At 35.7% G+C, this 12,500-nt stretch overlaps 1 protein-coding gene across 39 annotated transcripts in view; it reads left to right on the plus strand.

Moving 5' to 3' along the window:
* Positions 1–12,500, plus strand: part of TCF7L2 (transcription factor 7 like 2) — a 677,777-nt gene that overhangs the window by 495,315 nt on the left and 169,962 nt on the right. Inside the window, exon 1 of one of the 39 annotated variants that reach the window (XM_044055871.1) lies at positions 2,531–3,012. The exons of the other annotated variants lie outside the window; for them this stretch is intronic. Coding sequence (XP_043911806.1) covers positions 2,890–3,012 — 123 coding nt within the window. The 5' untranslated portion in view covers positions 2,531–2,889. Of the gene's footprint in view, positions 1–2,530; positions 3,013–12,500 lie in introns of those variants that run through there. 39 annotated transcript variants of the gene reach the window in all.

Below are 12,500 nucleotides of genomic sequence, written 5' to 3' on the forward strand. Positions count from 1 at the left end.
GGCTAGCTGATACAGCAGACGGCAGCATGCTCGAAACCAGGCAGCGTGAAGCGTCCCAAATAGAACTGTTGTAAATGGTAAGTGACACTTTTTTATATTCTTCCTGATTTCACTTCTGCGGTATTAAGTGATAAGGCTGGCATGGCATTTTAAAACAAGCAATCAGAGAACATTTAGAATTCTAGCTACTTTGTGTATATGTGTCTTGTGCGTGCGAAAGAGAGAGAGAGAGAGAGTTTTATCCTGCTATTATTTCATTTTATAGGTACAATAGGCAGAGTACTTTTATTCAAATTTCTGCGCTGCTGGACACTTTGAAGAAAACATTTCTAAACTTGTGTACTAACAGACGGACATTGGAAACTCACAGATGATTGTTGCTGTAGAGTATAGCACCAAGGTTTTTGACATACTGGACAGTTGTATCATTTAAAAATAGACTGTACAGTACAGTGTTTCTTTAAAAACTGTATTGATCATCTTTATAACTACATCTTTCTCTGATTGGTATTAAAAGAACTTTAGGAACTTGGAAGACAAGTAATTTTTTGCAGAGATGCTTTAGTTGTGTATCATGTTAAAGCTGCTAATTAAATCTAAAGTATTATTCCTTGTATTGCTTTTCCTTAATTTTCCCTTCCATTTCAGCTTCTCTTTGGATTGAAATAGTATTTTTTCTTAAACTCTACCCAAGTAAAAGAGTATTTAAGGATGTTAAATTAGTAGTAAAAGTCCAAAACTTGAGTTGCTTCATTATAGCCTCTACCCCTTTAGTGCTTGTACATTTTTTTTAAAGTGAACAGCTTTTTCTTTTTTCTGTTTTGCTTGTATTGATCCTTGACTATATTCTAAGGAGAAAGAAGGGCACAAAAAATACCAGCTTAAAATTGCCATGATGGTTAGAGTGGAGGAAATGAAGGAATTCTGTAGATTTGCAGAGCTCATCAGTTGTGACTGTTGGAATTCGGAATTAACGTGTGCAAAAATTTTCCTTCTAGACCCACAATATCCAGCTTTAGCAGAGGTCTGTTGTCAAGTGTTTGCTCACTTTTTGCTTGTCATTTCAGTCCTTTTAGTTCAGACTGCTTTCTAAACCGGAGCTTGATGGAACTTGATTAAGGGAATTCTATGTTAAACTTGCGCATAGTGCAGACCCAAGTTTCATCTACCTCATTGTTACTAAATGATCGGGAACTGTCCATCAACAAGTCTGGAACTTGCGGTTTACTTAAGAAATTGCACGTGTGACAAAGGCAGTTGCTGGAGTGTGGTGGCCGTGCTGAATAGAGGGAGGGAAGGCAATTAGCTGTCAAGTTGTTGGAGCCTTTTACTTGTCAAACTGCCGTCTCATTGCTTTTGTTAGTACCGTGTAAAGGGAATTCACAGGGGTTTTGTTTTGGTATTAAGGGTCTTGAAGGCTGCTGCTTGGCATTTTCAATGTGAAGGCCAGATAAGTGCAGAGACCAACAACGTGCACATACAGAAAAAACAAGAAAAATAATACACTTTCAGTTCAGTCTGCCTTCGAGTTTGGTCCCATTTATGTAATTCTTTGTCTTATTGCTTCTCTTCTGCTTACACTTCCTTTAGTCATGTATTTTTTGTATCCAGTTTGGATGCCTAGGTTACTTAAAAACTAAAGCCATGAAAATTAACTTGTCATACATGAAATAAGCAGGATGAAAGCTCGTATTAAACAACTTTAGTTTAGCGAAAGATGTATGGTTCAAATCCTTGCTGTACTCTTAGTATTGCATGTACTCTGACATATTTTCAGGCTTAAAAATGAATAGGTCATCTTGTAAGAAAGCCATACTTTTAAAAAGGGATAAGAAATTCTAGTCTTTTATGCTTTTTTCACTATTCAAAGTTATGAATTGTAAAGATGGAAGAGGACTTTTTTCTGCACTTATAGTAGTAGTGATTTCCTTCTCTGAACTGGAGGAGTTCCTGTAAACTATTTTCAGTTAACAAGATTTTTGCTTCTCAAAATAAGCACCTTTTTGTTACATTTCCTTCACAGAGTACTCTGAAATATGTATGTGAAGAACATAAAGAAGGTTGAAACATTAGCACATGTAACTTGAGCAAAAGCTGTGACTTGTATTGCATTTTGCAAGAGGTCAGTCAAGACTAAAACAGATCTTTACATACTGGTCAAATAGGAAAAAAAGCTAATGACAGAGCTTCCTTACCAGTGTCACAGCCTCATGTCACAGTGACAGGTGAAGGCAAAAAAAAAATGTTTATTCCCCCTTCAGCTATCTCCCTTAAGAAATGTTTTTGGAGGCATTTGACAAGTCTCGTGCATTAAGTGATCGTTTGCCATACTTTGCCGATCATGCTTCCTTACGGACATTCATTTGTGTGTGTGTATGTGTGTGTGCGTGTGTGCGTGCGTGTGTGTCTGTTTTCCTCCTCCTTGCTGCACTTGGTGTGATACCTTTGCAATTTGTGTTGGAACATTGTGACAGCTCTCCGAAGGCAGGGCTGTCTCACCAGCCCATGTGAAACGTGCCTAAACTGGATGCACATGATGGTTTTCCTGGTAGGGATTGTAGCAAGACCTACTGCAGATAGAAGATGCTTTTTTCCCCGTTTTGTTTTTAGAAATTTTACCATCTGATGCTCAGTTATGCTGCTGTTTGCATTCACTATAGATATGGATTGTGAGTACCTGGAAAGCACCAGGCCACAAAACTGGAGATCACCTCATCCTTCCAGAGATAGATTTGTCTGACTGCCTTAAATTATACCAGAAAGAGATACAAACTGTAAAGAAGGTAAACAGAAGAAAGAAGAGCTAAATCAGCTACAAATCAGTAAAGGAGGGGGAATTTTTTTTTTTTTTTTTTTGAAGATTCGCAGACAAGAGAAGTCAAAGCAGTTATGTATACAAGCGATGCCCTTTTAGAGGGAATGGAGGAATCGAATGGAAAAGGAGGAACACTTGCCTCGGGGTTCTCTCTTCTTCAGCAGCTAGGCTGCTGGCATCTTAATCTGAACTGTTGGGTAAGTAACAGCAGATAAGTACTGGGCATGCCAAATATTTTTTTGTGTTCCTTGCAAAGAAAAGTTGTTCCAGGAGGGGAGTCTGCTGTCTGACAGTCAGCCACTCTCTGTTCATGGAAGGAAGCTTCTTTTTGAAAATATAGCATTTAGAAGCCAGCGAGACAGTCTTTTGTGAATTTGTCTTGTCTTGTAAGTCTGTGTGGTATTTTTAATAGGTCTGTTTACAAAGTGCTGCAAACGCCATGCAATATTTAAAATTGTTTCTGCAGGTAAGCAGGCAGAGGTAATATATGTGTGCACTAGGTTATTGTATAATACATATGTAAACTTACACAGAAGTGCTGAGACACTGGTCCCAATGAAAAAAGAAAAGTCTTTCTCTCCAGCATGGCCTTGAGACTTTAAGGTAACTTTTCTTAGGGATTGTCTTTCATGAGAGTATTTCAAACCCCCCACCTACTTGTCTGTTCCCTATAGGTACTCTCTGTGACTTGTAAGGAATTCATACAGACAAGTATGCCTGTACCCCTATTATTGTTAATTGTTTTATTATCTGTTGTGTTAACATGTTGAACAGAAAAATAAGGGAAAATTGTTACACTTTTGGTTGTCATTATCATAGTTTATAGCTAGGAAATAAAACATGAGCAGATGCATACTGTGTGTATGTTATTACTGTGATTTTATTCAGCATGGCTTTAATATGCAATTAAAAATATACATATTTTGAATTTGGTAGTTTTAAGGTGGTGAGAGAACTGCAATTTAATATCTTGAAGGCTTCTTGATATATTTTGTTACAGCGCAGGAAGAAAAATAGATTTTGTGTCTTGCAGGAATTTCAGTGACTTGAGCTTGTTTGGTTCACTGAATAGCTGAAGGTGAGCTGAGATTATTCCTTTAAAAATGTGAAGGAATGTTTGGGAAAACGTTTTGCTTGTTTATTTTGTACTCAAAGAAAATCACAATAGTGTATAATTGTCTTTCAAATAAATATAATATAATTCTTAAGTGTTGGACTAAAGCTTTATTATTGCAGACAAACTTTTATGATTTCATAAGACAACTCTGCTTAGAAAATTTTTTTTAATTTATCCACGTCTCTGTAATGTAAACATCAGTGTGGGAGTTGAGCACAAGTTGACTTGCAGGACCCCGCTTTGAGTTATGAATTTGGTCGACAGTTCTTTTAATTGCATTTGCTTGAATCATTGTCACAGGTTTCCGTTAGATTTTTTCTTCAGGTGCATTTGACAGGTTTATCGTATTAAAGGTATCTCAGAGTTTATCTAATTATGTTTTATACAGATATAACATTTGTTTATTAAGAAGCTACAGAAGCCAACAATATTCTTTTAAAGTCAGTCTGATGCTGCTGTTGAGATGACTATTCAGTCTTTGTAGTTTTTTATAATGCGCACTTATCAGCACGTATTAAAAATGGCTGAGAATTAAGCCAAGGTTATGGTTTTGTGGTTTGGTGGAAAAGCAAAATATCATTGTCATAAAATTAGCTGCATTTAGACAAGTGCCATTCAGCTTTGCAGTCATGTAAGCCTGGTGTGTGTGTGTTTGTGTGCGTGTGTGTGTGTGTGTGTGTGTGTGTGTGTGTGTGTGTGTGTGTGTGTGTGTGTGAGTGTGTGTATACATTCGACTTATTTATAGACGAGGTATTTTCCACTGGTGAAGTGAGAGGCCCAAACCACAAGTTTAAATTGTCTTCTCATAAATTGCCACCCCACATGTATCAAGTGCCAGCATTCAATAACTAATATCCATCTTCGCTGTAATTCACCCAAGGTATTTTTTTTTGTAACTGCTTCAGAGGCATCTATTGCCTAAAGATTGTAGCAGATCTGCTTCTTTTCTGCTCCCTTACATTATTTCACTGTTTATTTTTATTTTTTTAATGCAGTAACACTTTCACGTAAGTAACCATGTTAATGTTTAGTGGGATTTTTTATATTTTTGTTGTACCTCCCGGGTCATAGTTGAAACTGGTCCTCTTTGAGTTAAATCTCTTACTCATTTAAGAAATGAAGTAAAAATATTGAATGCTATAGCAGTTCAGTAAATATATTCATGTAATAACATTATTTTGGAAGCTGCAGTTTAAAGTAGTATTTCATGTCAACGTTTTACCACTTCCTGTTCGAATGTAGCATTGAACTTATGAGCATTAGGGCTTTCCTGAAGCATTTCAGATTGCCTTTTGTTTAGAAGGCAAGTCTGCATGATGTATATATACATCTTTGAAATATAAACCTAACACCAGCAATCTGTGTTAATGATTACTGCGTGTGTAATACACTGGAGACGTTCATTATCATTTAGTTGAAAAGTATTATTTTTTTCTTGAAGATGTGCCAGTTTATTTAAGCAGGGATTTACTTACCTGTTGTATGAGTGTGTGCTTGCATATATGTATATATATATATATATATATATATATATATATATATAAAGAACAAGAACATGGCCCTTCCAGACAGGTGTCCTAACTTGGATTGCCTGTAAGACCATTAGATGTCAAGATCCTTTTGGGTGCACCCATCGCAATTACATATAATGGAGAACTGTCTTGGGCAGTCCACTTATTCCTGAACTTTCTACCAAGCTGACCCCAAAACAGGTTTGTAGACAAGCACTACTCTTGCATCTGAAAGAACTCTGTCAAGTTTGAACACTTAGTAAGAATTCTCTTTTCTTAGTGTGGGATGGCTGTTGCTTATTTTAGGTATAGTGTGGAGAGTGGAGAGCATTTGTGTGTGTGTGTGTGTGTGTGTGTGTGTGTGTGTGTGTGTGTGTGTGTGTGTGTGAGATGCAGAGGTTAGTTCTCTAAGTAACAATATTACCCTTGGAGAGCCCACCAAATTATAAGTTTCCCTTCATTATCTTGTTTCTTGTGGGTCAGTAAACAGCACAGTAAGAAAAGCTCACTGATATATATGTGTACATACGTATATACATATATGTGTGTGTATATGTATGTGTGTGTGTGTATATATATATATATATATATATATATATATATATATATACACATGTATGTGTTTGTGTGTATGTATGTATGTAATGTATATATAAGTCTGTATATATATATATATATATATATGATAAATTAGAAAGTTGTAATGTCATTGTATAGGTGTATAATGATTAAGCAGCATATTGTGTTGGGGTGCTGTTCGATTTTAAAAGGAGTGTTGTTAAAATAAGTATTGGGGAAGGGCATATAGGAGAAACTAGGCATATCTTATCATTTTAGGGTATACTGTCATACAGTTAAGAGGTCATGTTAGGATCATGTGGCAGTTTAAAGAAGGCTGGTTAGTTTTGAACTTAGTGTTTGTCATTTTTTGCTTGTTTTTGTAATCATGAAATTACAGATATGTGCCAGCAAGTTTGTAGCTTTGATTTTAGAAGTGGTTGGGATGTATTACAATGACATTTTTGTCAGTCAGAGGCTAGAAACAAGGATACTGTGTTAAGTGTGCAGGAAAACCAGGTGGACCACTGCTTCTGTTGTCGCATTTTGTTTCTTTTCACTTCCCACACATGCTATTTGATAATGTCTGGACCAGCATTATGGTATACTTTCCCTTGTCTACATAAATAGTATCTGGTTCCCTCAAAGAGACGCTTCCTATGCCATTTTATGGGATCACTTTTCTGTATCTTTATTGCAGGTTGACTAACACTTTCTTGTTGATTTTTGAGACCTGTAGTGATTAGTTTGCACTACTTATGTTAATGTTAATTTTTATTTTATTTGAGTTTGATAGTTAGACCTATTTGGAGCAGTCACTTTTCAGGGCCACCGAGGAGCTTTTTTTCTTAAAAATACTTGCTGGGGAAGTAGACAGAGACCATTTCTCTGGTTGCGGTTTATGTCCCACACTGCTTTTAAGGCCTCTGTGTTTACTTATGTCTGAACATTTTATTATTAATCATCGGGCATGCATGTCAGCATTATGTTGTCAGGAATTCATTGATGCATATGAGATGTACTTTCCCTGGACAGCCTTGAAAATGGTCACTAATAAATGGAAACCAGCCTAATAATTAAAATAAGTGAATTGTTCTTGCATTTTGTGTTTCTTTCTTTCTTTCTTTTTTTTTTTTTTTGCAGGGTGTGTGTTGTGCAAAAGCTATATTTGAGGGATTTCACAGTCGGTGAGCTCTTAAGGAGCACGTGACATCTGTTTTGGTCAGTTTTATTTGACATTGTCTAATCGGCTGTATTGTAGATGAAAGTCTGTGTTAAAATGTTTTTGTGTTCTATTTTCTTTCTTTTGTTTATGTTGTCATTATGCCCCCCCCCCCACACACACACACACACATCGGAACTGTATTACATGGATGTTGGGCAGGATTTTGAATTTAGTAGCAAAGTATTCTGGTAACTGAAATCTAGTTAGATAATTCAGTTATGAAGATATTTGTGGGGCAGTTCCAACACTACAGCATGTTTTATAGTCTTTATCAGTTTAAGGCATCTTGCTTTATTTGATTATGTAGTTGGCTGATTCATATTTTCAGAAAATATTGGTTTCCTTTGGCTGCAGTAAATATTGTAGCCTATTTAACATGATGGTCTTTCTACCTTAGTTGTATATATAAATGTTTTTTGTTTCTGTACATTATCTCTTGTGATGTTGTGTGGGTTAGCTAGCTTACAGCCATAAGTACAGTGCATTGGAGGGACTGTCCAAAATGAAAAAAAACATTTTTTTACTCTATAAACATTTGTGTGTGGCAGTGTATGTGAAGTCGCTCAATCCTCAAATTGTATGCAAAAATGTGCCCTATTGTTTAAGTCCCACACTATCTTTAGGGCCTCAATGTTGGGAATTTTTAAATTTCAACTACACACTTGGAGCTGTAGGTATTTTATCAAAAAACTGTATACAGCAGCAGCAGTGGTGGTGGTCAGAGTATGAATCCTGGCATTCCACAATTATTTATTTTTGTTTTTTGTAAAATAATGTGACATTCTCGTATTATGCATGCCAGGTTGTTAGGAATTTCACTGCCTGTAAGTACTCAGTATTGATGCTTCTGTATTTTGGTAGAACTTAAAAGTGTAGTTATGTTACAGATCCTGATATATGAGCATATTATACCTTTTTTTCTCCTATTGGTGAGACAAGAAAAAAGTGACACTTTTGCCTAGTATTTTGCTGTTGAGTAGATAGTTTGTGTATTAGCCCTTAGACTCCAGTTTCACTTGCCTCATTCTGATCAAGGGAAATTCATTGTGTGTGTCCTTTTTGCCAGATTGCTACAGATGAAGAAACAGTCTTTTGCATTTATAATTCTACTGAGTTCGCAGTTACAGAATTGATGTAATAAGCTTGCTTGGCAAATTTTTCAGTGTTTATATCTCCATTTTTTTTCTAGTCTCTACTGTGCTTACAAGAAACTATCCTGAATAAACAAAATGTATTAGCTTTTTAAAAGTCCTTTTGATATCTACTTGGATACTTTGCTGAATCTGTATATTTTTCAAGCATCCTTTTAGTACATGCTTCCACTGAGATTTGGTTAGATTTGTCTAAGGGGATCTTTTGCTAAAACAGCCCCCCCCCAATAAAAAAATGTAGTGATAGCATGAAACAACCTTTTTATTATAGATACATCTACTTCAGGCAGTAATGTGAACGTGGTCCTGGATTGTTCAGAAATCACTACTAAAATACTGCTTTTTAAAAAAGATGCAATGTACCAAGTTTATTTGGAGACTTTGCTAATGGAAGAATGTATTTGCTGTCAGTGTTTATTAATAAGCAACACATATATTTTTCACAAATATATTTATACTCAGAATTTTTGACAAGAAAGTACAGCTGAATTGTTTTTCCTGATAGCATCAATACCAGTTTTAATGAGCAAAGTATGTGTTCCCTGTTAACCTTATTTTATTTCTCACCTTCCAAATGTCTGATGCTATCCGATGGAATTGACTGTGTCTGAAATTTGCAAAAAATAATGATAGCAATAAGTAATAACTCTGTTTATGTATGAATAATTTTTTGTTATTGCAGTATAAAAATGTTTTAGGAAGATCAAGGCATTAAATTGTTACATTCAGTTTTAACAATTCTGGGACTACTTTTGTGCATTGTTATAAACAGGTCATCCGTAGGAGCACCTTTAAATTTCATTTCTTGCATGCCGTAATAATTTGGGCTTATAGGTTTCCGTACTGAAGTATGTTTTGTCAGTTAGCAAGGTCTAGTCATGTGCCTTATGCCTTATCTTATCACTACAGTGTACGCGAATTCCCATTACTGCATCTAAACAGTGTACTTCAAGTGGACCTAGTAAACTACTGCTGTTGCTGCTTTGTTCTCTTTGTTTCATGGCATACATTGTAGGTTTTGATTTGTAATGTATACCGCTGGACAACTGTTCATATAAAATTGTGGCTCTAGGTTATGGTCACCCCTATTCCATGTACAAAGTGGAAAAAGCGGTGTTAATGCCGATTGCAGGTTTTGATCTAAATTCACCCAGGATATGCAGCCAGTTGTGCCAAGGATATATATGCTTGTTTGACCTTTCAAAAGCAGTGTAGTATCCACTGTCTTAATACACCTTTGCTGAAGTTTAAACATTCTTTATTCAACCAAGTGTTCTCTTGTCCTCTGCTTATCTGCTCCTGTTTTTACCTGGCTGAAACCTGCTTGCACTAAGGATATGCCACATTGTCATTTTTTGTACAGAATTTAGCAGATAACTCATCATTTGTAATATTAGTGGTTTTAGAATTGCATTCATCAAACTAAAAATTCTGCTTAAGTAGAACCTGCTAAGTGAAAATGCTAAGAACAGAACAAGGAATTAAAGTAGTACAAGGCCGGGCAAGCATGTTATTTTGTCACGTTATGCATTCATTCTTTCATTGTAGTTGACCGCTCTTGCCAGTAGAACTTGCCTATTTCTGAATATACCTAAAACATAACATGCTTTTGTTTTATGCGGTTTGTACACAATCCATGATGCCAGATTGACCGTAAGTACTGAAAACTAAATTACATTAACACTGTACCGTAGTGAGGCACATTGGAAGTGCTGAGCTATGCAAGTATTTAGTGTGATAATTTTGCCAGTTCTCTGATTTTACATATGCACTTGTTATTTATTTGTGTTGTACTCTCCTAAGGTTGTGTTTTTGTGTTCTTGTAGATAGATGCATCACCACCTTCATCCATTTTAGTGTTGCTTGATTAAGCTTATATTCCTAAAGCATTGGAATTTGTCAAAAACTTATACAAATATCACTGTCGTCAATGAATTCAATATTCCTAAAGAATTGTCAAAAACTTATCACTGTCGTCAATGAATTCAGTGTTTACCGTCTGATTTCCTGTGTTTATGTGAACCCAAAACATTACCTGGCATTTATATATAGGGTGTATAGACTTTTGTTAGTGATAATGAGGAATATAGCTTCATGGTGTATATGTTTAGATGATGTACTTCCGACCCGGTATAGTTGGAAATACTACATTTTACCTACAGAAAATGCAAAACAGAATTTAATGGGTATTATGGTACCAGACTCCCCATCGATGGAAGCAAGGTTGTGCTGAATTACACATGCTTTTTTATATATTACATGATTTTATTTAGGAAAATATGAGTCAGTGTGAGTTTGTTTGGGAGTCACTATGACAGACAAATAAATTGTCGGCAGGATTTGAAGTTGAATGACTTACTACTGATTTGTTTCTCTAAGAATCAGAATTGGTAGAATTGTAGCAGTACTTGTTTTGTCTGGCAGTTCAGTTACAGGGCAGGTAATCTTGCTGTATGGGTGTTGATGCCAGTATGAGCAGGTACGTAGTGAGATGAGGGTACAAGCTCCCCATATTTCGTCTCTTAGCATAGTGCAATATTGTTCTGCTGAACCAAGATGACTCTATGAGTTTTTGTCATTACAAAGATTTGAACCTTTGTTTCCCCTGTTGTTAATCTGCTGTTCTCACTGCTGAAAGCACTATTTTTCCTCACCTGTGCACCAAGGAAGTGCATTGTGAGTATGGAAAAGTGCATGGCAAGTTATTTAATTTTTTGTTTTAAGTCATTTGCCTCTTTGTATGTACTGCACATCTAAATTTAAGTGTTGCACTGAGGGGGTTTAGGGCATAGTACTTCAGTTAGGTTCACATTTTTTTTAAGAATTAACTCACGGTTATGTAGTTAGTGTGCACATGTGTCTTCCTGGCATATAATATAACTTATGTGCATCAGGGTTTCAGTAATTTTGTTATTAACTTTGTGTGTTATATAGCAAGCAGTGCAAAATGCATTCCCTTTTGTCTTTGGGACAAAATGTTTTGTAGGACATAGACTATCCAGTACATTTATATTATTTAAGTTTTAAATTTCTCCCTCAGTAGCTCTTTTTTTTTTTAAGGAAGATGAGATTCATTCATGTTTTAAACTATTTCAGAATGCTGGCTTAATACATCCTGTTGTAAAGAATCATTATTGGTATAGTCCCACTGGCAAAGTAGTCAGAGACTGCCATTGTTATATGTATCTAGCCGAATTTCAGACTAGGTTGTCATAAAGACAGTAATTTAAAAAAGTGCCTGACGTGCAGTAAAACTTTAAACAATGCATAGTTTTACATCTTGCTTTTTTGCCCTTCATGTATTTATTTATTTTTTGCATGAACACAAGGTATTAACTTTTAATGAGTTTATCTAATACTATTAAAATTCCTTCCCTGTGACTGAGGTATAAAATGCAGCTTTTGATGGCATAGTTTTGATTGCATTTTGAAGATAATAAGGAATTGCATTCTTCAGGGGTGGAATGTGCCTTAATTATAATAAAGGCGAGATTGTTTTGAGTATGCATACAAAATACAAGCTGAACTGTTTTCAGTATTTCTTTGGCATTATACAGCTGTTTAAATTAAAATTATGTTCTGGGATGACCATTGCTTGGTATTTCCATTTGTACTTTATCTCAAAGGCAAACTTAAACACAGTGGTCAAGAAAAGAAGTTGGCCATAAGGCAGCATTGTTCTGCATTTGCATGGAAACACCATGGCTTTAGTACACTTTCTAAAACAAGTGCTACTTGTTTCATTATCCAACCAAAGTGAGGTAAATAGGTTGATATAAATAAAAAAAATATTTAAAAGTTTGTCATGCTTAGTGTCATGTGTAAGAGAAGTGTTATCCCATCACTGGTGCAGACATTTTACACCAGCACTGTATTTTATTTTATTTGGTTCATGTATGCTTCACATTAAATTGGTAGAGCAAGCAGGTGTCACAGGTGAAGTAAATTTCTTCTTTCGTGGTGATTATATAAGGTGTACATAACAGGGGTCGAAGGCACATTGCTGTGAATTCGCCTTCCAGGATACCTTGGCTGTGTACGTCTGCACTGAAGAACATTTGCACATTGTTATGTACTGTCACTTAGATATACCATCTGTCCATTTTTGTATACCCACGTAACA

The sequence above is a fragment of the Protopterus annectens genome, chromosome 14.part0 (assembly GCF_019279795.1).
Source record: "Protopterus annectens isolate FY-2018-M chromosome 14.part0, PAN1.0, whole genome shotgun sequence".
Taxonomy (NCBI): Eukaryota; Metazoa; Chordata; order Ceratodontiformes; family Protopteridae; genus Protopterus; species Protopterus annectens.